At 37.7% G+C, this 26,832-nt stretch overlaps 1 protein-coding gene across 3 annotated transcripts in view; it reads left to right on the top strand.

Annotated features, from left to right (window-relative positions):
• SLC44A1 (solute carrier family 44 member 1) overlaps nucleotides 1-26,832 on the top strand; it is a 69,760-nt gene that overhangs the window by 12,378 nt on the left and 30,550 nt on the right. For all 3 annotated transcript variants that reach the window (XM_064402713.1, XM_064402712.1, XM_064402714.1), the window contains exons 2-5: nucleotides 3,606-3,695; nucleotides 5,791-5,933; nucleotides 11,645-11,781; nucleotides 25,609-25,702. In XM_064402713.1, coding sequence (XP_064258783.1) covers nucleotides 3,606-3,695; nucleotides 5,791-5,933; nucleotides 11,645-11,781; nucleotides 25,609-25,702 — 464 coding nt within the window. The remainder of the gene's footprint in view (nucleotides 1-3,605; nucleotides 3,696-5,790; nucleotides 5,934-11,644; nucleotides 11,782-25,608; nucleotides 25,703-26,832) is intronic.

Here is a 26,832-nt window from a genome sequence, read left to right as displayed (position 1 = left end):
AAGGGAAAACTTTAAATCAATCAAATAATTTTCAAATTTTTTTTTTGTCTAGCTTTCTTGCATAAGCAAACATTGCAGGCTCCTAATCTATGGGGAAGAAAAGCTAAAATGAGTAGAGGTGCTGATTTAGGACGTCAGGCAAAGCATGTCTACTGAAATGTTATGACGTTTCAGTCACAATGGATACAAAACATAGTTTACAGATTGCAGAACAAATAACATTTGTTAGGTCTTACATTGACCATAGACCATAACAATTTATATCGCCAAAGCATGAAAATCAGTCTGAGTAAATGCCTAAGGGGGTAGGGTAGACAGGGAGCAATCACTGGGGAGACACAGACACTAACATCAAAGACAAAGATAAAGGACTGTGAAGCTATGGAACAGGACTCATTGGGAATCTAGAATACAAGGAAGCAACTGGGAGGAAAATAATAGACAGATAATGGTAGCTAGCTTGGGTTTTAGTGAGATCGGAGGACAAGAAAGATTGGACAGGCTACAGAAGAGAGATGTTGTTTTAAACATGTATCATTTCATACCTTGTTACCACTGTAGGCAGTTAAATTTTAAGTTAGTAAGTATCTAGCACCTGTTGAGTTTCCTGCTGGATACTTTTTGCTTAAAGTACCTTTTTTTTTGTTGTTGTTTTTGTTATCTCCTTGGGGTTTTTTAAATGGTTTGGGTTTGTTGTTTTTTTGGTTTTTTTTTTGTTTGGTTGGGTTTTTTCCTCGGTGTTTTTGTTGTTTTTTTTTTTTTTTTCTCGGTGGTTTTTTTTGAGGGTTTTTTTTTGGGGGGGGGAGGGTTTATTTTGTTTTGTTAATGAGTTTTTCGAAGTTGGGTGGGTTTTTTTTTCCAGCAGAGTAAGAACCATAGGCAGAGAATTAATTTATCTGTGTAGCTGTCTGACTATGTTCTATGTTATGGCATTTCGAGTTTCTTTATGACATATAAATTGCAGTCCACTTAGTAAGTAAAATGGATTACTTATGGTAACTGTGACTAGTCAGACAACTGAAATCCTTGCCAGAGCTATTCTAGAGGCTTTTAAAAATCCTATTAAAAGATTTTGTATGCAGATGGTAGAGAGAGGATAAAAAAAACCCCCAATAAAACAATCAAAGCACACTCTGCAGTGCATTTTGCTGCTCCTTCCTTTGCCAAGGGCAGTTTGCTCTTAAGACAGCAGCTGTAGCTGAAATTTATCCCTGCTGTTTGTAAATAACAGTAAATTTCTAAAGAATCTAGAGTTCTTGGAGTGATATTAGGAATAGGAAGTACGAAGCCTTACATATTTTATGCAATTATGATTATGCTAATTATAACAACATAAATGTCACAATCTTGTTGTAAATGTTAAGTTCAAAGAGTGTGTTAGCTATAAGTGAGAACCTCCAGGATAAGAAGATTCAGTTTTGTTGAATGTGGGCTGTAGAGTGCATAATGTGACCGTTTAGCACCTCTCACTACTGGTTATTGTGCAAAATCTAAAGAAGTTTCACTGTTCAGAGCCTACAGTGACTTTGCAGTTTGAATTAAAATGGTATTTATCGCATCTGTAAAACTGTATTTGTTGCATCTGTGAGTGGAACTTCCTTAATAAAAGATTGCAAAATTAGCTTGGAATTCCCTAATGTAAAGTTGGATTACTTACAAGACTGTATTTTTTGAAGTGTGATGCATGCAGGATTTAATTTGTTTACCGAATTTTTAGCTTTCTAATGGTAGTATATGAAAATGGTTGCCTTGTGCTTGTGGATTTAAAAAAAAGCCAAAGTCAAGAATAGCAAAAAATCACCTTGCTAATATCAGCTAATGTCATGTAAGTTACATGCTATTGCTTTTTTTTAAAAACTAAAAATATGCAAAATACACACTGGAGAAAAAAGTTGTTGACAATTCATCCAGCCATTCTCTTTTAATTCAGTACTGACGATTGCTACCTTGTCAGCAAAATACTGAAGATTATTCAGTGTTGTGGTCCGTAGTGGTGGTGGACACAACCTTCCCTGAGAGCATCTTGTGCTGGGTAGGAGCCGCAGGAACACTAGCGCACATGGACATACAGATGAAGCAACTCAACAGTGGAGACACGGGAGGGTCCAGGCATGGAGTTCCAATGTGCTTTATTTCAGGCCACACTGAAGGCATCCAGGGGCCAAAGACAGGGAGCAAAGGAGGGTATAGGATATAAACACGGGGAAAGATGGGGCAGAGGAGAGTATCAGGGATCCAGCGAACTGAGGGCTCAGAAGTGGTACACAGGGAAGGGACCAATAGAGAATGCCAGGGTGGATAGGGGGAGACATAAACCAATGGGAAGTCAGGGAAGGGAGAGCTAACTAGAACATGAACACATAAGGGTAAAAGGGGTAGGGTAAGCCAATGGGCTAATGGGGAGGGCAGAACTGGGACAAATTAGCATAGTGCTGCAGAGCACCATGGGGAAACTTCTTTCGTCGCCCTGAGTAGTCCAACTTTACCCTGAGCTGTGAGGCATGCCTAGAGCCTCAGGTGCATCTCTCCAGGGAATTGCAGTTGCGCGCTCCCCAGCAGTCTCACAGGCCTCCACACTTCAGAGTCTTAAGAGAAAAAAAGTAAATTCATAATTTGAAGTTTATGCCCTTTGCTCTGTCTCTGCAGAGGGCTGTTGTGTATGTAGTCTTCTTTTTATCAATACCATTTTCTTCCTTAAGGATTAAAACAGTGTCTGCAGTTTTTGGGTTTCAGTCAATATATCTAAAAATGCAGTGTTTGGGAGCCTGTTGAAAAAGCTTGTCTGTGTAACTGTGTATTTTTAAAAGTAGCTGTAATCAGTATTTTTGTTATAACAAATTCTGATTTGCTGGTTAGTTTTGTACTACAGCTAGTGCTTATTCTTTTCCTGAAAACTTTTTGTCTAAATGACTGTTTATAAGACTCTAATTATCTTAGCAATGTATACATACTTGAGAATTTTTACCTCATGAGCAGCAAACTATCTGAATTGCTTACAACTACCTCCATCGCTGAGTGTTCCAACCTTTAATTATGCAACTTTCGTTTCTGACACCATAGCAATACAGATGAAGGATTTTTTCACTGAAGTGTAAAGCTCAGCTGCCTTATGGCAGGTAGAAAATTGTTCCTTAAATGGCAATTTATTGCCTCTTTTCTACATGCATAGTTCTTGTTCAGCCTGCCAATAGTATTTGAAAACTTATGGGTTTTTGAAAAGTTTAATCCTTTCTGCAAATCACATTACTGAAAGGTAGCTGTGGAAGACTACATAGAAGATATTGTCAGTTTCATGCCATTGATTTTTGTTTTCTGTTAATCAAAAGACAAGAAAATCTGTTTTGTGGATAAATATTTCTAAATTTCTGGGTAAATTAAATATTTTCTGGGTAAATAACTATTTGGTGATCTAGCTCCTATGGAGGCACTTATTTTGGAATCTTACATGAGCCTTACTCTTTAAGTCTTTCAACTAAGGTTCTTCAACTATCTTGGCATTTAAAGATGACTCCTGCTGTAGGTAAATTGTCTGTAGAATAATTTTCTGCCTTTTTCTATTATGAGCAGACAAAGTGTTGTTAACCCCATCTCTCTTCTCACACAAGAGTTCCAAGCGAGAGTGGAAGCCTCTGGAAGACCACAGCTGCACAGATGTACCATGGCTGCTCTTATTCATCCTCTTCTGCATAGGAATGGTGAGTAAAACTCAAGAGGATTTTGTAAATGTTATATAGTTAAGGAGTTTGCATTCATAAGAAAGGAATTTTAAATTCTGTCAGTAACTTAGTCACTGGCAAAGATCAGGATATATTTGCCTGAGAACCATTAGCTGTAGAACAGAAATGGGTAGTATGTACATATCAAAGGCCTTTGATAGGGATCCGTAATTTATTGTTGGTGCCAATACTTGCTCCAGCTTCTCTTCCCCTAAAACTGCAGTCTCAGTGGTAAGTGATTTTTCAGCAAGGTGAATTATCACTTGACTCATGTTGCTTGTACATGTCCCAGAAATGATAGCTGGGTGTCTGGTAAGCAATTCAGTGAATCACAGTGAAGTTTTTTGTGAGAAACAAAACTTCTGACTATCAAAGAGTTAACTGAGTTTTTGTTTATTTGTTAATTTATTTATTTTTATTGTATACTTACTAGAAGAGGCTATTGTTAAAAACAATATTAGTAATGATAAGATCTTTCTTTAAAAGTTTTAACAGTTCTATGCTCTGTGATGAAACCATCACCTTTTTCAAGTCAGCTTCATAACACTCTATGCTTTTTATTAAAAGACCAAACCTCCAAACCCTGCACATTACTGTAGAAGTACACTTCTTTCCATCTTGTTTCGTTTCATGGACCTGTGTTTGTTACTCTTCTTAAACAGAGAGTGTCCATTGCCGTCTTGTACTGCTGTGCTGCAAGCAGGTGTCCTTAGGGGGGTTTGGGACTTAATGTGCTCTCAGCTTTCTTCTCTGCTCTCCCTTGGTCTCTGGTGTTAGTAATAATTCCACTGAAAATTTTCTTCTGCTTTCCCCAGGGTGGTTTTCAATGGTTGGGCTTCAAATATAAAAACTATAATGATTATTTAAAATCATATCAATTATGTTGCCACTGTAATGTGAATATCTTAAAATTCCAAAAAGCACAGTGGTTCCTGAAACAACTAGCTCTCTTTTGCATTTGTTTCTTTTTCTAGTTCTGTTATATTCCCTGATTATTCAGTTATACTTACCTGTTCCCTTAGTTATAAATTAGTTTTCTGTGCACAAGGGTCCCAACTTTTCCTGTCTAAGCAGTGTAATATACAGGGCATTCATCCGACTGGGTCACATAGTTACTGTTCTGGGAGACTTCACTTGCAGGGTGAACCACCCACGTTTTCACTGTTCCATGCCAATGTCATTACCTGTTGTCATAATTTCATCTGATCCTGCCACTGCCATCTGTTGCTGTATGCTCTTTATTCTTTATTATTGTTGCTATTTATTCTGCTTCCACTTCTTAAATCTTAGCCTGTCTCACATGTAAAATCAGTTCCCTGGTGGTACTGGAGTGAGCTGATGGTTCATTTCTCCCTGTCAGTGGCTTGCTAATGGAGCTTTTGGGCTAGTCTCTTGTTTGCACAATCATTGCCTTAATCTTGGTTTTCCTTGTGAAATATCTCTGAAAGTTCACAGCAAGACCTGCCTACTTAGGGTATTTTCCACATTTCTTGGATGCTTTGAACCATCTTGCTTTGCATCTCTTTCTTTCCTGCATTTAAAACCAGCATCTGAAACCATAGTGGCCTTGACCTGGTCACTTGCTTTAAGATGATTTCCTTAAAAGAAACTTGTGGTAGATAGGCCTCTTCATTCTAGCTCATCTTTGAAAGTACTTAATTTAAAGGAAGGAAAAAAAACTGAAAGCAAGAAAATTTGGATTGTGTGGAATTGTCTAAAATGCTTAGCAATCCATCTCTGCTTGTAGCTCTCCTTCACTGCCTGCCTTTGTGCACTTGCTGTTTTCTCCCTTCTGCTTCATGTCCACTTGCTGACAGTATGACTTTCAAATAAACTACATACAGGAAGCTTAACTCTGCTTATAAAATATCCAGTATTAGTTGTCTGAATCCCCTTTTAGCTTGCACTTAATTTTATTATTGCACAACAGTTCTCTCTGATAGTCCTTGTCTTTTCCTTTCTAGTCTGAAAGAATTTTTAGACAGCCTCTACTTGGAAATAAATTAATAAAACTGACTTCTCCCAACTTTCAAAGAGAGTATTGCTAAACTGTGGGGTTTTTGTATTCTTTCAGGGTTTTATCTGTGGCTTTTCAATAGCTACTGGAGCAGCTGCAAGACTGCTTTCGGGATATGACAGTTATGGAAATATTTGTGGACAGAAAAATGTTAAGGTGGAGGGAATAGTCAACAGTGGTCTGGACCTCACACACAAGAAGTAAGTATGTGGTACAATTTTTGTATTCTCTAAACCAGGAAAGGCAAAACCTTCCTTTCTTTGAAAATGGTTTTAAATAAGCTGGGAAAAGGGATATGTTAACTCATTCCTACTTGTCCTTTGACGCTTTTCTCACTTAGAGGACAGCAATCTTTTGTAACAACTAGCAACATTAGACCACATGTTGGCAGATATGCAATATGAATACAGCTAAGACATTGAGAAATACTTTTTCTCAGTATCCATTTCATGTAGAATATTGTACTAGGCTGATGAAAAGTCTCATTTTTTCAGGTGTGACAAGTATTCTCAGATTTGGGAACAGGCCTTGATATCAGTGTTTGCTTTTGATGTTGTATGCTCAGTTTCTGCCACTAGGTGTAAGGGGAGATGGGATATATCTGGCACATTAGAATAAGACTTTAAGTTTTAACTGTAGGCGTAATGTGTGTGACTTGTGGAGAAAATGCTCAAAACTTTAGAGGTGCACACAGCTTTGATTAAGCAGTGTCCTGTTAAAACTCATACTCAAGGTTCAGGTACTTCCTATCTCTTGTGCAGGAAGACATCACACTGCAGTAATAGTACTGGGGCAATGGCAAGAATTTTGCACTGACAGGTTGAATACCTGTGAATGTCTGAGGTCTGTCTTGTCAGTCAGACAAGCTCAGAGTCCTTTTGGACAACTTGGGAGACTTAAGGAAGTAAACTGTTTAGCCTAGTACAGTAAGATTAACTTACCAAAAGAAAAGTGGTGTTTTCACTTCAAGGAGCTAAAACATTACTAATTTTTGAGTCTGATAGCCTTTTGCTTCACACTTTCACACTAACGAAAATTGATGATTTTTATAAGTTGTTTTGGAAGCATGCATTCCTGAGATCTACTTATTTTGAGTTGTTACTCTAAACCCTTCCAAGTATCTCATTTAAGATTTAATGTAGATAGATAATTGGTGGTTACCAGAAAGATTTGAGATAAATAAAATGTCTGGAACTTTTTACTGATATCTTTTGTCAGAAAAATAATTTCTTAATCTAATCTGATCTTTCAAGAAGGTTGAAAGCTTAAAGTTTATGCAGCAGAATTTTCCTATTTTTTACAGAAACATTTTAGCACTTTCTAAACCCATGTGTATACAGTACAAAATTGTGATTCTAGTGTTCTGAGAAAAAAAGCAAATTTTAAAATCATAATTTTAAGTTTACCTTTAGAAGGAAATGGTGTCTGAGTCCATGTGAAGGCAGAGAAATTCAGATACCTTATTGAAATGTAATAATTCATGTTATGATAGTCTTCTGTATGTGACATAAATCAGACCATCATGTGGGGAAACATCTACTACTAAGTGAATTCCTCTTGTAAATGCAAGCTCAAAAGACAGCAGATAAAAAGAGATACTGTTTTAAACACAGATAATTGACATAGCCTGTTGTTTGTCAAGACGTCTTAATGAGGTTCAAAAGAATTATGCTTTTCTAAAAAAGATGTTGTGGCTTGAGGCATGATCTAAGCAAATTAATAGATACACACATATGAGTTATAATCATCTCTATTTGGTTAAGAGAAAACCCTCTAAGGCTGATTATTCTTTAGCTGCTCACATGAAGTGCCTGGTGTAGTCCAAGGTATCCAGTTTTGGAAACGATTAGTTCTTATATAAGCGAGTGATTCTTCCTTCTCTCACACCTCACAGTTTCTTCTGAAAAGTTGCCAAGCAAATTAAAAAAGCTATCTGCTTTGCATCTGTCTCTAGCAGATGGAGTTCCTACAGTGTCTGAGGTGGAGTTCATTGGAGTATTTAATGCTATTTTTATAGGAGCACTTTGCAGACAGACGGTAAAAATAAACTCTTCTTCCTGCCTGTACATTTTAGTTTGTGTTGAGAAAGAAAAGACTTTAAAGCTCCACCAATGGGGCTCTGGAAACATGAAGTTATTCTCATTTCATTTTGCTTGCAGGGTAATTCCATTTTCATTTCCTAGTCCAAGGGCTGAAAAGCTAAATCATCTGTAAAAGTAAAATTTTCTTCCTTGTATATGACAGCAACCCATAGGCACTGTCATGTGGAAGTGAAATTGATGTGGTCTGTGTGGATACAGAAATCTGGGTGGTAAGGGTAAAAAGCAGAGTTCTCACAGAGATGTGATTTGCTCTGTGTACTACATCAGATATGCTGAAACCAGTGAGATGAAGTATTGGGAAGGAGAATTTTACAGCCTGGTCTCATGAACAAAGAGTGGATCAGTCATCCTTTTATGATTATAAAGTAACCAGAACACACTTTAATGGTTTGTTTTTTATAGTCAGACATAAGACAATACTCTAGATCTGGCAGTGAATTCTAATTAAACCTATTTGCTTCAAGTAAGCTCCTTGCTTTACAAGTTCTGGTAGTTATAAAGGGTTAAAAATGACCTTTTATTTGCAAATAAATGATAATCACAGCAGCCAAATGCAAGTCTCTGAAATGCTAGCTCAGTCTGGTGTTTGATCACCAGTGTGGTTATTTGGACAGAATTCAGTTTGTGCTGTCTACTTAAGTATTAGGACGTGCATATGATGCTATGGAGAATAGTTAGGGTGGTATTCTTCCTGAGCACATGCCTTTGACCCCAGGCAATGCTTGAACTTTAAGTAATGGGAAAACCCATGTTTTCAGGATGGTTTGCAGCATGTACACAGAGAATTTGAGGATAGTGAGAAATTTGACAATATTGAAATTTAAGAATATGCCCTACTGATGAAGAAATTTTTGATGCTGGACTCTTATTTCATTTAAATGGTGCATATCAATTGTGATATCTGGTAGCTCAAACTATTGAGCATTGAAAAAAGAGATCCTGAACAAAGAAATAGCTGGGGAATTATTAATATGAGCCCTATTAGGGCCTGGAGTGGTTTTGCTTTTCATTGGTTTGTTGTTGTGTTACCAAGTGGTTGCCATGTGGTCATCTTCATACCCTCTTAGGCTGTTTTTTGTGGAGGTTTTGCTTGGTTTGGTACTCCATGTTGAAGTATGGTCATTATAGCTCCTATAACACGCCCCATGGGCTGTACACTCTCGTTGTTAATTTTTAGGTAATATTTAAGATGCTTGCTTTGCCTAAGTGTTATTAATGTTCAGATTACTAGCTTGCAATTTCACCTTATTGCTTGACAGCTACCTGAAAGGATGGAGGAATCAATCTCCCCTCCCAGGTAACAAGTGACAGGATGAGAGGAAATGGTTTCACACTGTGCAAGGGGAGGTTTAGTTTGGACATTATGACAAAATTTTTTTGCCAAAAAGGTTATCAAGCCCGGGGAAGGGGTTAAGTCACCATTCCTGGAAGTATTTAGAAGATGTGTAGATTTGGTGCTTAGGGATATCGTTTAGTGGTGAACTTGGCAGTGCATTTACTATTAGAGTAGGTGATGTGAAGGGTCTTTTTCCACAAAAGTTATGCTATCTGGTTATGCTATAATTCTAATTCTGCCTTGTTTTACCTTAAAGCCATTCCCCCTTGTTCTTTCACTATTTGCCTGTGTGAAAAGTAATTTTGTCTTTTAGGGAAGACCGCTATAAGTACTGGAAAGCTGCCAAAAGGTGTCTCCACAGCCTTCTCCCGGATGAGGCCCACCTCTCTTAGGACATGTTCTTATGCTCCAGCCCTCTCAGAATTTTCATGGGTCTGATTCCAGCTGCTGGCACCAAATCCCTCACACCCATGTCAGTCCCCCCAGTAGCTGTCACTTAATCCCTGCAGCTGTTGCAGCATCCATGCACATGGAATAGAGACTAGAATTATGCAGAGAGAGCGTTAAAAGCTTTAGTAATAGGGCAAGATAGACTGCAGTGATCAGGTGCTGAGGTTAGATAATGTACTGACCAGCATCAACTTGCATGTAACTGTTCCCTTTTACACCCCTCTCGGCTATTCTGTCCCATGCATGTTCCCTCAGCTGCTAGCGGGGTCCTACTGACCCTTCCTACATTTTGCACTTAAGAATTCGCATCCCTATCAATCGCAAAGTTCCTGTTTGCACTTTCTTGATAGCCCATCAATTATTGTCATTGACTGGGTTTCTTTCTGATTATTGCTTTTATTAACATTAAGTGGACAAATTTTCTGTCTCCCTCCTTTTCCTTTTCTCAATTTGGTGAAGTTTTTAGCCAGGTAGTCTTACTTAAAAATCACCATTTTCATAATCCACATATCTTTACCAATTAGTGAGACTGACCAGATTTGTTCCCATCCTAGCCTCCCTTGCCATATCAGGCAAGTTTGACTCTGTAGGTTCTGTTTTGTAGCTCCTTTGACCAAATACCCTCAAAGAAGTAGACACTGTCCTGCCACGTACCCTTATTGTATGGGGTAACAACTGGAGGAACTTCAGTTAAAACAGCTGTTTTATGTCCTGGTATCAACTCAAGGGTACTTTCTTTGAAATTAAGGGAAAACTGTGGCTTATTGCTTGCATGCTGTTACTTTTCTGTAACAGACTTTTCATGGTTACACTTGTTTCTCAGACTTCAGTGGTCTGTCTATGAAGTCCCAAGATGTGTAGTGTGTAATAAGTAAAAAAGGAATAGGGGTAGATGATTTCACTGAGATGTTGACAAAAAAGGCATTTTTAAGAATGGAAGTAATCTATTACCATGTTACAGTTGATTTAGATGGCATGAGTTTTGATTCTTGTACACTGACACTTGTACACTGACCAGTAGACAGCAATCAGCATATAGACTGAAGGTGTTCAGGGAGGACCTAAATGCTTTCTAGGAGCAAAAGGGATTTTTACTGGTTACAGAATGAATATCCATCATGAGGACTACAAAAATAGAAATTGCATTTTATATGGCAGATTTTGGGTGTTTTCATATGATGTTAGATAATATGAAGAGAATATTTCAATGCATAGTACATCACCAAAATTGTAAGGATTTAAGAATTGTTCAACTTTCAAAAAGAAAAGCATCTCTATTATACCATCAGTGGAAATTCTATAGGGTTAATGTTTGTCATAAAACAAACATTATAGCCAGGAGATGTTAGTTAAGAATCTATAATATGTACTGTATGCATTGGATTTTTAAATGGCATTCATTGTGAAAAGTTAGCAAGTAGAATATCTTTAAAATACTGCACTTAAGCATTAGATAATTCTATTTAAAATATCTGAAGACAGTTTATTTCTAAGTAAATACCAAAGTAATCAATTCAGTCATGACATGAAAAATCAATCTATACTAAAAAGCTGCTCTTAATTACTGGTATTATGTGTGTTTATTAATATACCCATGGACTTTTTATTTTTGCAGAATAAGAGTGATTTTATTTGGTTTATTGGCTCCTTTTGGAAAAAAATTTGAATTCTCTAAGTCAAGTTTAAGGTTAGAGTAAAGGTTTATGAATGTTTGGACTCATATCTGTGAAGAGGCATGGTAGGACTACTGCTGTTTTTATGAGTAGCACCATTTGAATGGACTTGAATCAGGTAGAGTTAAACATCTTTTTTGTGTGATCCAGAGGTATAAATACCAATATGTTAGTTGTGCATTTGTTAAGTACATAAATTCTTTTGATCCACACAGTTGCAATAATATCAAATTTCGTATGTTTCGGGGTAGAACGAATTACTCAGTCTTGACTGAATCCCATAGTTTGAAGTTTTGTTCAGTGTAATTGTTAATTAAAGTAGAAATAATTTAGCTTTTTTTTTTCCATAGGTATGTATTCTTCTTGGATCCATGCAACATTGATCTAGTACATCAGAAGATTAAGTCTATTGCCTTGTGTGTATCAGCTTGCCCAAGGAAAGAACTGAAAACTCTGGCTGATATACAGAAATTTGCAGAAACTAATGGTATGAAAAAAATAGGTTTGTTTTTGTTCATATTTTCACAGTATCTGAAAAAAAACACCCATGCATTAGCTGAGCTAAAAATGAAAAATGTAATAAGAAATATGAATGGAAATCATGTGCCCTTTTCAGTAAGCTAAAACATTACTGTATCTTATAGTATGTTAGTGTCTTGGGCAGTTTGGAAAACTTGTTTTTAAAAAAGGATACAAAGTGTAACAAGCATTTGAGAGAATATCTGACTATATATGTTTTCAGCTTCTAAGGAAATATTTGCTTAACAGTAGCGCTGTTTAAATGTTCTCATGTACGGGGGGTTACTGAGAGCCGTACTGCTGTTTAATGGCACTTGTGGCACGGAGTATGGCTGTGTGTGTGAAAGTACTCCTGCTTTTATTCAGTGATAATGTGCTGTTCTTTTTTGGTTTGTTTTTGTTTAGTTTTCTTATGCTTTTCTTTAAAAAAGTAGTGTAAAGGATACTAATTGCATTAACAAAGGAAATATTACACCTTTTCTTCCTTAAGAGCTGTACTTTTTCTCCATGGTAGTAATACTGACCTTACTAGTTCCTGTTTTAGCAGTCAACGGATTAAAATGCATGAGAAGTAACCAACCTTTGGACATACAAAATAAAGATATAAAATTTGAGGAAATTTTAGCAGTTTTTATCTATTCAGGTAGGAACATTTTCCTAATTTGTGGGAACAGTCCTAAAGTTATCCTTTAAAATGATGCAGTAATAATTCTTTGCAAGGTACTTGACTAAAAATGAGACAGTCTGGATGACCCAGTTGAAAGCAGTGGAACTGATTACTTTTCATAAAAGAAACTGAAATGTTTATTTTTGTAGTAGCACAGGTTATGTGAGTACTCTTGTTTGAAAGCAGGAGTTGAAATGGCCCTGGGGCGCTGTTCGTGCCCTTGGTCTCCCACTGCACTGTACCTGCATGCCTGGGTGTCTGACAGCTGAATCAGGAAGCTGAACTACTGTAAGGCATCACAGCTTTTGCAGAGCTACACAAACAGCCTCCTTGTGTGATCTGTGCACCATTGTCAATTACAAGTGAAAATAGTCAATATCTACACTTGAATTCTTTACTGCTTCTCTGAGCATGCTGTCTTTCTCTTAACTAATGCAGGCCAGTTCTCTGTTGGTATGAAGTGAAGGTCATTTGTGATGGAGTTTAAGTACCTCTTGAAGCAATGCAATTCAGCTGTGTCTTTCTTTATCACCAACATTGTTTCTATAAGTCAAATCTCTTATTAATTGTGCCTGATATATGTTTGGTATAACTATCTTTTAAAGTAAAACAAAAACCACTCTTCAAATATACTATGCTATGTCTTCTCCTCATGAGTCTTTGTTCTAATTATATTTTCCTTAGGGTTTTAGGTTTTAAAACCTGAAGATAATTAAAAAAAAAAAAATGACAGGAAATTTTTTAAGTTTCCAGGAGTCTGGTCAAAAGTATGAAAACTGGTGCTGGAGCAGAACAAAATCACTAATGAGTTCAATTCCTAATTTTCATTATATATTTGGCTTGTCAAAGACAGGTATTAGACTAAACTGAGCTTTCCTTTTATAGAGGAAGTCTGTGCATGACTGAAATTGCACCATTCCGAGAAATATCATTATCCTCATGGTTATATTTCTGCTTAAATTTTCACCAACCTATGAGTTACAAAAAATTATGTTTTGCAGCAAATGAACAGCTAAATTGTTGATTATTTTAAGTTGCATTTATATAGTAATAAAGTGTGATTCAGCCTTTTAGCAGAGCAAGAACAGTGTATTAGTACCAAAACTGTAATGCTCATTAAGCAGAATAATTTTTCTGAGATCTACTTTGTAACTATGATAGTGGATTTAAATTCACTAACACTAGGATTAGGTTTGGCAGTCCGTTTTAAGTGACCATTGAATCCACTGTAAAAATAGTAATAGTAATAATGAAACCTGAGGACCTTGAAGATGACTGCAAAGAGTTCAATTTCTGTTTGTGATGAGGTACAGTTAGAAAATAGAGTTCAGCTGTCAAGTTCTGAAGAAGGAGGGTAAATTTGTTTGGTTTTGTGATAATTGGTACTGAATTTTCTCAGGCTCACAATTTCTAGCATTTGAAAAAAATCTCAATGTTTTAAATGTATAGTTAAGAATGCAGTCAGTTCTTAATTTTGCTCTTTTGAGCCTTTCTGAAAGCTTTAACCCTTCCTGCATCTTGAAAATAGCAGTTGTCTGGAAACAGACTGTGTGGATTGTGGCATGTACTTTTGTAGAATTGGCCATGAGTTGAACCAGGGTTGGTTCACCTGGCTCAAATGCCATCCCTGAAATCATCTTACTTGTCCATACACCTTGAAATTCTTGAAGGAATTAAGGCTTAAGCACCCTTCCTCAACCCAAAGAAACCACCTGTTGTGCTTCAGTTGCCCATCAAGAGGTGGTGTGGTAAATTCAAATAAATGTGGTTTTTAATCTAAATATCTTTATGAAGAGCTGTAACATGTAAAACATATTAAAACATCTTTGTATTGACTAGTGATTTTATCAATACCACATATGAATTTGCAGCTAGCTTAGCATTTATATTTTTACTAAATTGAGGCATGCACTTTATTGCCTTAACACAAAAGGACAGAACTACCAATCCCAAAGGTTCAGAACACGTGTGGCAGAGCTCATGTTTGTTGTGCAGTTCTGTGAGTGAGATTATAAATAAGCATTTAGGGCAGGGAAAATGCTTGCTTGAGGCAAGAAGACCATTGCATGACAAAGCAGCCTTTTAGCTTTCTGAACCAGTAATGATGCCCTTACTCTTCTGCTGTAATTTAGGAAAAGGAGCTGATTTTGTGAATAACACAGCACCTTTTCAGGGCAATAACTTCACACCCACCCCTATCTTACTTACCCTCTCACAGTCAGGTCCTGCATTGGCAGTACCTTCCCATGAAGAAAGAAAAGAAAGCCATCCCTTGCAAAGCCAAGCTGATTTTAAGAAAACAACAAAGCATGTACCTTTAATCTTTTACAATAATTGACACCCAGAAAGCTGGAACCAGCTGAGACCTTTTACAAGAGGAGGAAAGAGGGAAAGAGAAATCTGGGCTCTTGACCACTCAGATCTTTGACTTGTACAGAGATGCAAGCTGTAAAATACAGAAATATTCTGGAGCAACTCCCGAAAGTGGCACAGGAAGGTGCAGTGTTACCTGAGAAATGTTGCAATGCTGTTCTCAAACAGCCATGCTAGTACTTGAACTTGTAGAGCTAATGGTTGGACACAACAATATGTTGTGAACTGACTGCTGTTGCTCTCCCCAGGATTTTCTCATCCAGTAGAACACTTCAGGCACAGAGTACTTGTGGTTCAATGTTTTTGTCGGTCTTCACCCTTAAAAAATTATGTATTTTGAGTAGTGTGACTGAAAGCTGTTTTTCCCAGAAACCAAATTGATGCTTCAAAACTTAATGTCTGTGAAATACTGCAGTGATGTTTTCAAGGACTTGCTAAAGCCTTTTGAAATAACCTTGAAGATATAATTAATCTATGACTGTGCCAAATGAGTAATGAAATGTCATTATTAAAGAGAAACACTAGACGGTGGCTATAATTTCTGTTGTGTTTATTTCAGTGACAACTATAGTGTCTACTCAGTGTGGGAACTACTATTCCTATTCATTGTTTAAATAACTGGATGCATATTTAGGAACATAAAATGAAAATTTTATTTTGCAACATTGTGGCAGGCATCTCCGTTATCAGAATTCTGTAGCTAGACCAGGCTAGAGGTCTAGCCAGAGGGAATGCTTCATTAAGTTTGCTATAGTGACTGACCTGAAAGAGATCAATAAAGGAAATCAGTCTGCTAAGTCAGAGCAGGTGATATCTCTGAGCTATTAGAAGGAACCACAGGGGAAAGAAAAAGGATTTTTCTTTTGTCTGAAGATAATGACATATTAATGTGTAAAGGACATCTTTGCTGGTGGCACTTGCTTTAAAATTAGCTGTTACGTGGGTCACTGTGAGCTTCTGACATTTTTTGTCTGCTCTTGTTCCCCCACCTTTGTCTTCAGCGAAAGTATGCTGTTTAAAACTTAATCCTTTGCTCATGATTTTTCCCAAGTACAATGTACTGTGTTAGTAACAGATACCTTTTGCTTAAAGCAATTCTGCACCCACAGGTCTTTGGAAAACTGGTGTCATTTTTTTTTATTGACTAGCGTTAAAGTACATTATAAGGAGTTTTAAGATGCAGAGTCATCTACTGGTACTCTATCTTGTTATCTGAACTGCCCATCAGGTTTGTGTTATATTGGAAATGTATCTTCTAGTTAGAATGAAATTGTTTCCTCAACAGAAAGTGACAGCATGTGGAGTCCTCCAATAATGCTGTGTTGTGTTATTGATTACATTAATAAACCATTTGGAAAGGGGAAGAAACAGTGAGGTTATAAATCTTGTTGTGACTACTGAATTATTTAGAATTACATGGAAAATCCTGCTGCTATCAATTGCAGTGGAGTAAAACGTCAAATCAAAAGGACTGCCCCCAGAACGAAGGGGCAGGAGCCTCTTGTTATGCATGTAGTGTTTTAATTTAAAGTGGTTATTGGTACTTGGGGAAGCGATTGTGAAACTGCTGAGGATCACAAAAGGATTAAGTTGGAGGCACAGCATTGTCTGAAAGTGTAATGTTTTTGAATTGCGAAGAGGGACTGCATTTTTTGTAAACTCCTGCTATGTTGATATCATAAAGGCTGTGTTCTAGTCCTTTCTTTACAATTTTTTTTTTAACTTATACACAAACATACATATGTATATTCTCAGCATGTATTCACCTACTGTGTATATATACACACACACACTGAGAAGGGAAACAAGGATTATCATTATAAAAGGACCAGTGATTTCCTCTGTCTGTAAAAGAGAAAACTGTCAGGAAGAGTAGGTCATTAGAAGCAGGAATATCTTAGAGAAGATAGAAAAATTATTGTTCCTTCATCTCATAACCTGAGTAATGTGAAATTAGAGATCAAAATGAAATCACTGGGCATCAAAGAGATTTTTCTGCACACAAGTTAGGGTTAATTCCCGTGAGGGTATTTTAAAAACAAAAAAAGATAAACTCATAAAATAATTCTCTTAGAATAGAAAATACAAACTCTGTTTTGGTATTTAGTTAGTACTGAAAAATATCCTTAAGTTTTAAGTTGTACAGAGCTAAAGATACAGTAGGAGAAACATCTGCTACTTGACTAGATGGATTCTTAATTTGATTCCAGAGCAGCTGGTTTTATTTAGCACTGGAAGAAATACGAGTGGAGGACTAGGTAAATGAATGTTTTTCAACTCTCTGTACTGTTAATAATAGGAGAAAGTGAAGAGTATTGTCTTATTTTTTAATTACAACTCAAAATACATATTTGTATAGATACATAACATCTAGGATTTTCTTTTTTGTGCACTCTTATTTGTAACAGCATGTTTTAATATGGATCACAGTAGTTCTCTTTGTAGTCTTCAATTCTAGAGACTTTTGAAAATCTAACTAATGGGGTTTTGTAATGGATGTTTCTTGGAATATTCATTGGAGAATGCTTACTTTCACTTCAGTCCCATATTTTTTTATAAAAGCACCTGTAATTTCTCCTGCCCTTTGATGCTCATTGTTTTAAAGAAGTGGTGGTATGTCTCTCTGCAACAACTAGAAATAAAGATACATATAAACCTTACTTTTCTTCCTTTAAAACACATACTATGCTTCTGGAAGGCAGCAGTGGGTAGATGAAGAGAATGAAGCTTTGCTTTTGTGAGAACAATTCTTTCATATTAATCTGAGAAGTCCTGACTGCAGAGTGGTCTGTCCTTGCCTTTTTGCTTATCTCAATTTTGCATCACTATTTTGCTAGGGCCCAGAAATTCAGATTTCAAGGTTAAGCTCTATCCTTATTTGGTCTTCTGTCTCTATTCCTGCTTAATTTGCAAAAGGCATAGCACCAGTTTAGGTATATTTGTGCAATCATCTGGGGTTCCAACTTTTTCTGATACTTTAGACCCCATTAAAATCTCTGGCCAAGAAGTGGAGTTCTTGTTTTTGTAGTAATTTCCAGCTCTGATGTTAATATATGCATAACTAAATGCTATTTCATTCCTAAATGAAGCATCAAATGTGTCTGCTCATGGAATGCTTTTGTTCTAAAACAGGTAAATAGGAAATTTATACAATCCTAAACTTCTGCGCTTAGTGCTTGTGTTCTGAGTAGAATTACTTCCTGTAGTTGTATATTGCTTAAAATTACTATTGTCAGGCATAGTAAAGAATAAAGAAAATCTGGTCAACATGATGCGGTTTATTTCATGGCAATCTGAACCTTTTTTTAATTTGACAGGAGTCCATGAAGAGATAATCATATAATTACTTGCCATAAGCATGCTTTTTCTGGGGTCGTGCAGCATTGTTCTCTTACTGACAGAACTCAGTAAAGGATAGTAAATACTGTGGAAGCAGTAGCTGGCATCCTACCAGTTCTGTGGTTTTTGGCTCTGGAATTTGCAGCAACCAGATACAAGAGACAGTATTTTAAGTTGCCACTTTTCTATGCTATGTTGCTAGTCCATAATATGCTAAGGTAATATCCAATTACTGGTAATGCACCAAGTTGTCTCATTGCATGAAGCTTTGAATGGGTGTATGTTTCAGATTAACAGTTTAGAGCTGATAGAGTTTGACAGATAGATTTTAGGCAAGCTCTGGGGTGAGAAATGTAGAAAAGTGTTTAGAATTTATCCTTGTGAGAGTCTGGGAGCCTTGTCTTTCCTGAACTCCACCTGTGTCATCATTAATGTCATAGTCTAGCCTTTATCGCGTGGGTTGGTTGGTCAAGCACAATCATCTGTGAGTCATGTATTCACAATGTTAACCAAGTTTTATTTGGTGAACTCAGTCATAAAACACCCGGAACTCAAGAGTAGAACTGGGCTGAAAGTCCAGAGGGGAGGAGTTATGATTTTAACACTCATTGCTGCTAACATTTCTGCACCTTTCTCTGTCTGTGAGTTTTACTTCTGTGTCAGAGAACTTAATGAACTAATAGGATGTTACTTGTAAAGGAGGCAATGAAATAAGATACTAAGTTTTTAAACTATAAGCTCTGCTTCATCATATGGCTTTTTACAAGTCAGTTATCAATCACTATAAAATGTGCTGAGTTGAGGAGACCCACGAGGGACCATGAAGTCTACCTTCTGGCCCTGCACAGGATACCCTGAGAATCATACTGATGTACATGACATTATTGTCCAAACTCTACTTGAACTCTGTCAGGCTGTGCTGTTATCACTTCCCTGGGGTGCCTGTTCCAGTGCCCAGTCACCCCCTGGGTGAACCTAACCTAAACCTCCCCTGACACAGCTTCAGGCCCTTCCCTCAGGTCTTGTCACTGGTCACTGCAGAGAAGAGATCAGTCCCTGCCTCTCCTTTTCCTCTCACAAGGATGTTCCAAACTGTGGTGAAGTCTTCTCTCAGTTTCCTCCAGGTCGAACCACCAAGTGACCTCAGCCACTTGTCACACAGCTTCTCCTCAAGTCCCATCATCATCTCTGTTGCCCTCCTTTGGCTACTCTTCCAGCATTTAGTATCTTTTTTATATTGTGGCACCCAAAACTGCCCCCAGCACTCAAGGTGAGGCTGCCCCAGTGCAGAGCAGAGTGGGACAGTCCCCTCTCTTGCCCAGCTGGTGATGCTGTGCCTGATTCACCCCTGAACACAGTTGGCCCTTCTGGCTGCCAGAGCACTGCTGACTCATGTTCAACTTGCCCTTGACAGTGATCCCCAGCTCCCTTTCTGCAGCACTGTTCTCCAGGGTCTTATTCCAGAGTCTGTCCATACATCCAGGGTTTCTCTGTTCTAGGTGCAGAATCCAGTACTTGCCTTTCTTAAACTTCATACAGTTGGCAATTTCCCAGCCCTGTCTTTTGTTGACACGTCTCTACAAGGCCTTGAGGGAGTGAATGGCTCCTTCCAATTTTGTATCACCAGCAAACTTACTTTGGGCCTTTGAGTCTTGTGTTCGAGATATTTGTTAAGATGTTGAAGAGCACAGAGCTAAGGATGGAGCCCAATGGAACCCCACTAGTGACAGGTCACATCAGTCTGATGTCACCCCATTCACTGTAGCCCTTTGTGCCTGACCCATGAGCCAGCTGCTCACCCACCACATGATGTGTTTATCCAGCTGTGGGCTGGACATTTTCTCCAGAAGGGTCCTGAGAGAGACAGTATCAAAAGCTTTACAGAAATCCAAAAAGATCACATCTCTTGCGGCGAACACCCCATATGTGAGGACACGAGGCTTGACTCCATGTTTTCAGAAGGCTGATTTATTATGTTATATATTAAAATACTACATTAAAACTATATTAAAAAAAAACAAAGAGAGAAGACAGATCAGATCAAAAATAGAATAAGAATGTATAACAAAAATCTCGTGACTGCTCACAGCCTTGGCACAAGTGGCTGTGATTGGTCACTAATTGAAAACAATCCACATGAACTAATGAAAGATACACCTGTTACATTCCACAGTAGCAGATAGATATTGTTTACATTTCTTTCCTGAGGTTCTCAGCTCTTCAAGATGGGAAAAATCCTAGCAGAGGATTTTTCATAAAATATCATAGCTACACACATCAACTGGCTTCCCTTGATCAACCAGCCTGTCCTAGAAGGTAGTTGTGTTGGACATGCAGGACTTTCCTCTCATGAAGCTGTGCTGGCTGTGTACTGATTGTGGTGTCATTCAGGTGTTTTTCAGAACTCCCAGAATAATCTTCTCCATTTTACTGGAGCGAGACTGATAGGCCTGTCATTTCCAGGGTCATCCTTCTTGCCCTTTTTGAACATTGAGACAATCTTAGCCAGCTTCCAGTCAGCTGGGAACTCCCCAGATATCCAAGACTATTCAAAAATAATTGAGGCCTTTCAATGACATCAAACATCTTTGCGTATTCTTGAATGCCATCATGAAGCCACATAGATACATGAGGATCCAGCTAGAGCAGTGGATCCCACACAAATTTGGGGTCAACTGGGAGATTATCATTCTCCCAGCCATCATCCTCCACCTCTGGACACTGGGACCTTCTAGGCTCATCACCAGTGTGAAAGACATAGGCAAAGGAACCATTCAACATGTCACGTGTCATGCCACATAAGTGCACAATATATGCATAATTTCAGACTCAGAATGGAAGTTCATATAAATTACTTTATAAAACTGTGGTTTGTAGTTTCTCAGGCTGTGCTATGCCATATGTATGTGCAAAGGGGTATGTGGAGCTGCTTGGAGCTCTTTGTAGCTTAAAAGAATGCAACTCCTAAACTCCTAAGGTGACTGTGCTGCTCCTGGTACTGAAGCTATCCCTGTTGTCTCTGCACAGTTTTGTATTTTTCTGCTTAAGTCTTTGACTCTGAATATGAGTCCATGTTTCTAGATCTTGAAGTCCTTGTTTTAGTTGCTGTTAATCAGTGTTGATAGAGGGGTAGACGCTGCTGAGCTCCCAGAATGGAATCCTAAACCTCATGTATATTTTGCACTACTATAAGTCAGGGAATGTAAATGTCATTGGTATCCTCTGTGGACTGTTCCTCTTATTGGATGACTTGGGAATCTTGCCATTTCTCAAGCTCTTGAATAGTAATGCTGCTCTAGCAGGGGTTTGTTTGTTGGTTTACAGCAAAGCAAATACAGGAAGGAAAGCTGTATTTGTGCTCTGGTCTCTAAAAGTATTTTTATCTAACCACCTTTGGTTACTTTGGACCTTCTTGTTTACTGTATTGCTGTGGAAAGCAGAGTGTTATGTATTCTGTGCACTGTGTCTTCTGAGCACACAAGACCTTCAATAATTTGCCTTCTCATTTAGAAAGAATCTCTGAAGTAAAAGTCCTGGCTTTCTACACCATCTTTATATATAAACTTGGGCTAAATATAGCTGTTTTCTATGAGTGCCAGACATAGTGGCTGTTTACTCCTTATTTATCCAAGCCTCAGCAAAACAGAAAGGAGACTTAAAAAAAGTTTCTACAGCTAGGTTGGAAGTTTGTCTTTTGAGGTACTTTGCTCCAGTTATGGCTCTAATATATTCTAGTGGCTGGAGCAATTCAATTCATTGAAAAGAAACCATGGAGCAGAAAAGGTTGTATGGCTCCGTGATATCACTTTGTGTGTGAAACCACCAAATACAGAATTATGGGATCAAAGTGTGCACACAGGTTGAGGTTGGGCATGCTACTGTGTGTTCACCAATAGCCCAAACACTGATGCTCTGCATAGTTTAGGAGTATTTTTCTTGATGTTACAACTGGGATTTGAAATCCAGTCCTTGTAGGACAGTTTAATGTCATTTGCATAAGGGTTTCTCTGGAAGAAATATGTGCATTGTTGTAGGAAACAAAGGGTGTATTATATCAGTGATCTTTTAGTTTGTTCTTGGTATCCTGCTCATACTGGTTTTGAAACATTTGAGTGATACTAATTTTGGGCTAAAAGTAGTGTCTTTGGTAAACTAATTATCTCAGCAAGATGATTCAAATGTTTCCTTCAACTTTTTCTGGCCTTACCAACTTGAACAGCAACAAAAAGATTGGCTAATCTCTGCTAACCCAGAGTAACTAATATAGAATGGAAGGCTTGACAATGCTTCACTCATTCTTCTCTCTCACCCTAGAAAATGTAAACTTCTCTTCAGTGATGCACATGAACTCTTTTGTGAAGAAATCAGTTTTAAGTGTAAAGTGACATAATTCAAGCACACATTTAAGCTCTAAAGCTCTTCTACACAGAGAAGTCAGTAGGTTTTCAGAGTATAAATAAATAAGTATTTATGGAAATAGAGTTTCTAATTATTTGTGACAAAAGGACAAATAATCTTATGGGTGTTACTTCAGCTGTAGGACTGGTAGTTTCTTTAAAGGCAGGGTAGTTAATATCCTTTGTTTGACAAGGTCCATGAAAATATTTTTCTGCTTGACTGACTAAAGAGGTGTGCTGTGAGGTAGGCATCTAAAGGAAAAAGATCCAGAGTAGCCCAAAATCAGTTCCCAGGCAAGACATGGTAGTAGCAGCCTGAGTTGTCAGGCATGGCACTAGAGAATATACTGTTGGCTTCCAGAGGGGCCAGGAGAGTATTGGGTTACTCTGCAGGTCATACTTGAATGGCTTGTGACCTGCATGCACGTCAGGGTTTGGCATTTGATTTTGTTTCATTTACACTTGGGATCCAAATAGGTCTTGAGATGCACATTTGTACAAAGAGTTTCCTTTCCTCCCCATAGTAAATCCTGTCCTTTTTCTCATGCTTGAACTGCTAGAAGTCAAAGGGAGCATGGGTATCCACAGACCAGCCCTGTCCCTTTAGGCTTGTTTAGATGTGGGGGCCTTCTCATAAGATATTTAAACTATAGTTTACACTGGTCACTTGGCAGGGTGGCCAAGCTGGCCCCAAACACTGTGTCATGAATCTATATACACTTGTCTACATAACACATATCCCTCTTCTTCCTATAGAGCACTTTATTCTCACCATAGAATCACACCAGAGAGTCATAAGGCTGGAAAACACCCTTAAGATCATCAAGTCCACCACTGAACCATTTATCTCCATGACTCCATATGTTTTAAGTACCTCCAGGGATGGGGACTGAACTACTTGCCTGGGCAGCCTGTTCAAATACTTGACGAACCTTTTGATGAAAAAATTTCTCTTAATACCCAATCTAAACTTTTCCTGGCACAGCTTGATGCCATTTTCTCTTGCCCTGTGTCTTGTTATTTGGGAAAAGAGGCCAACCCCCACATGGCTACAGCCTCCTTTCAGGGAGTTGTAGAGAGTGATCAGGTCACCCCTGAGTCTCTTTTTCTCCAGGCTAAACAACCCCAGCTTCCTCAGCCACTCCTCATAGGACTTAGGCTCCAGACCCTTCACCAGCTCCATTGCCCTTCTCTGGACACATTCCAGCACCTCAGTGTCTTTCTTGCAGGGAGGCATCCAGACCTGGACACAGGATAGGACAGCTGGCCTCACCAGTGCCAACTACAGAATGGCAATCCCTGCCCTGGTCCTGCTGGCCGCACTATTGCTGATACAGGCCAGGATGCCATTGGCTGGCTCAGCTGGCTATCAACCATGTTTATAACTTATCTTTTGACCTATATTCAAAGCAAAATAAATGTAAATATCTGCAATCCTCTTTTTCTTCTTGTTTTTAAGAAAACCTGTAGATTTATATACATTTTATATACTTCATTTACAACCAAGATCTAAGGAATGTTTTTTGTGATATCTCTTTGTGTTTATATCATGCCATGTTTTCCACATAAGCAAGCAGAGGCATAAGGATTCATACTGACAGTATAATTTAAAATTCATTTCGGATGTTTCACCTCCTAACTTCTCTTTGTAGGAGATGTGTCTTTCTTCAATAGTGCATTTGGTGGTTTGGACTGGCTTCCAAAAAACTACTTTGTAGAAGTGGTGCTTTAATAGTGTTCCAGAGACTGCATTAGATAGAGAGCAGCTGAAGCAGCTAAGTAGGCTTTCTGCTTTTTCAGTTTGTGAATAGAAGAGGCCTCTTCATAGAGGTAGAAATGTAGCAATGGTAGATAAAATTTCTGCAAATAATATTCTACAAATTCTACAAATAATAGTTCTGTTCAGTGTAATGCAGCCCACGATAAAGCTGTTTGTCAAAATTCTTGGTTACTTTGGGTAATAGTGTATATGTGTTATCCAGATCCATCTTGCAGAACTCTATTCTACAAATTATTCCTGAAGAAGGGACTTTAATAATGGAAAGAATTGAATATTTATATTGATGATCAAGATTCAGATAAATCCTTATTAAGATATGTCCTGAGTGTATTGCACAGGGGAAAAAGACACTAAAAGCTATGTATTAAAAGCCCTTGCACTTGGAAGTAAGTAGTCTATTAGGAAAGAAGCTTGGAAGAAAACTCATCTTTGGATAGGCAGCTTATGTCATTGGAGGCTTCCTTACCTCTGCAATTGCTGATATACCAGGGCTCCAATCTGATTTGGAACTTTGTAATTTTCTAGAACCATTGGGTCAGATGTTCTGTGTCTTCATTATAGATAAATTGAAAGAAATCTCTCCTAGGTAAGGCACTTCCATTTGGCAAGTGTCAGGTACAAAGGAAAACTTACTTTATGTTTGAATTCTGTTATAGGCAACTTGATCTTTACTGTGCTGTACCAATTTGTTTATGGAGAGAGTTCAGCTTTGGATATATAATGCAGAACTGTTATTTCTCAGCCAACTTTCTAACTTTAACAGTTCAGAGTTATTTTTTTGTCCCTGTCCTTGAAATCTACAAGCCACTCCTACTTTGAATACACGCACAAAAAAACCCCTGCAAACTCAAGAAAATTCTCTTTCTGTCATAAATGTTGTGTCATGCCATGTTCATACATTAAAAATTATCAAGAAAAACATTGTGGAATAGTAGGGGCGGGGGTGCTTCATGGTATTTTGTGTCCTCTTTTACAGCACATTGTGAATTAGTCTTTTCCACTCAAATACTCAAACTTTGGAAAACCCAAAGCTAGATGGAGAGCGTCATTGTATTCTACTGACAACTGTGTTGGACTTGATTTACCACATTACAGGAAGAACTGTAGTAAAGCTTTGTGGTAATGACATGAGGAGATGCAGAATTAGCCCCTGTATCAGTTTTAATGCTGTTTGCAAAGAATATTAGTGTTTGGTTTTTATTTGTTTTCTATACCAATATTTTTTTTACTTTTCAACAGGATCCACTCTGTGTAGCTATGAACTACAGCCATCAGAATATACAACAGACCCAAGGGCTGCCAAGTTATGTCCTAAATATCCTGTTCCAGAGAGGTAATATGATCAAGTTGTCTGATTTGGGGTGGAGGGAGCAGAGGTTTGTTTTGATCATGACAGTTTTTTAGAAATTACCAACACATGTTCACTCTTACCAGATAGATGTTTTAGTGTATTATTGTGTATATTTCTGAAATTCTATTTTTAAAAAGATAGTGAAAATAACAGTCAAAGAAAAACCCAAATTATCTGTGTATATTGCTGAAACTATTGAGCTGATATCTTCAAATTCTTGTGTCTCATGTGACTGACACTGTTCTACGCATCAGCTGTTTTACTGCCTTTCACCCTATCTATAGCCAGCTGCCCATCAGCAATGCAGATCTGAGACAATCATGGAACATTTTTAATCTTTTGGAGGAAAAATTATGTAGGGATGCACAGCTCTCTGCAGCATTCACTTTTTACCTTACCTCAGCCAGTCAGATAGATGCAAATTGCTTCCCTTTTTACTCTTTCAGTCTGCAAATGACTAATATAAGGATAGTTCAATACCAAAAAGAGGGCTGTATTTTATTAACAGATCATTTTGAGGTTTATTTTTAAAGTGTTACATTACACTGCTGTTTGTGAAATAGGATTGGAAAGTTCATAGCTTCATAAACTCTTCTAGCTGTGCTGCCTGGGCCTGTGGAGATGAGCATTGCTGAGAAAAGAAGTGATCTGTTAGCTATTGTATGCAGCATTCTGTCAGTAATTGCACTAACTCAAAAAGAGCCATGTTGTGTTTTCTCAAAATTTAGCTTTTCATATATAGTCAGTAGTGAGTGATAACTGCGGAGTCTTTTCTTATGCATAGTGTTCTGTTGCATTTTTTGTAAATGTTATATTTGTGTCAGTTCTACAAACTCTGATTTTAAGTCTTTCTTATATATGTGGTCTTCTCCACTGAATCTTTTTTTTTTTAATATTATAGTGACAATTAGTGATAGCTGGAATATTAGCTTTTTAAAAAATTTTCCCAATATAGATTAGTATCCCATGCAGCTAGCCAGCTGTTACTGCAGTAATACAAAAACAAATGAAAACTTCAGTGCCAGCTTGCATACTGAAAAGGCTTGTTAATCCTAATTTTTGCCAGAATTATATTGACTTCTTATAGTGTGTTCTCACTTCATTCAGTCTCA

Source organism: Passer domesticus, chromosome Z (assembly GCF_036417665.1).
Source record: "Passer domesticus isolate bPasDom1 chromosome Z, bPasDom1.hap1, whole genome shotgun sequence".
Taxonomy (NCBI): domain Eukaryota; kingdom Metazoa; phylum Chordata; class Aves; order Passeriformes; family Passeridae; genus Passer; species Passer domesticus.
Note: the sequence above shows the minus strand (reverse complement) of the source record. Positions and strands in the feature narration are given on the sequence as shown.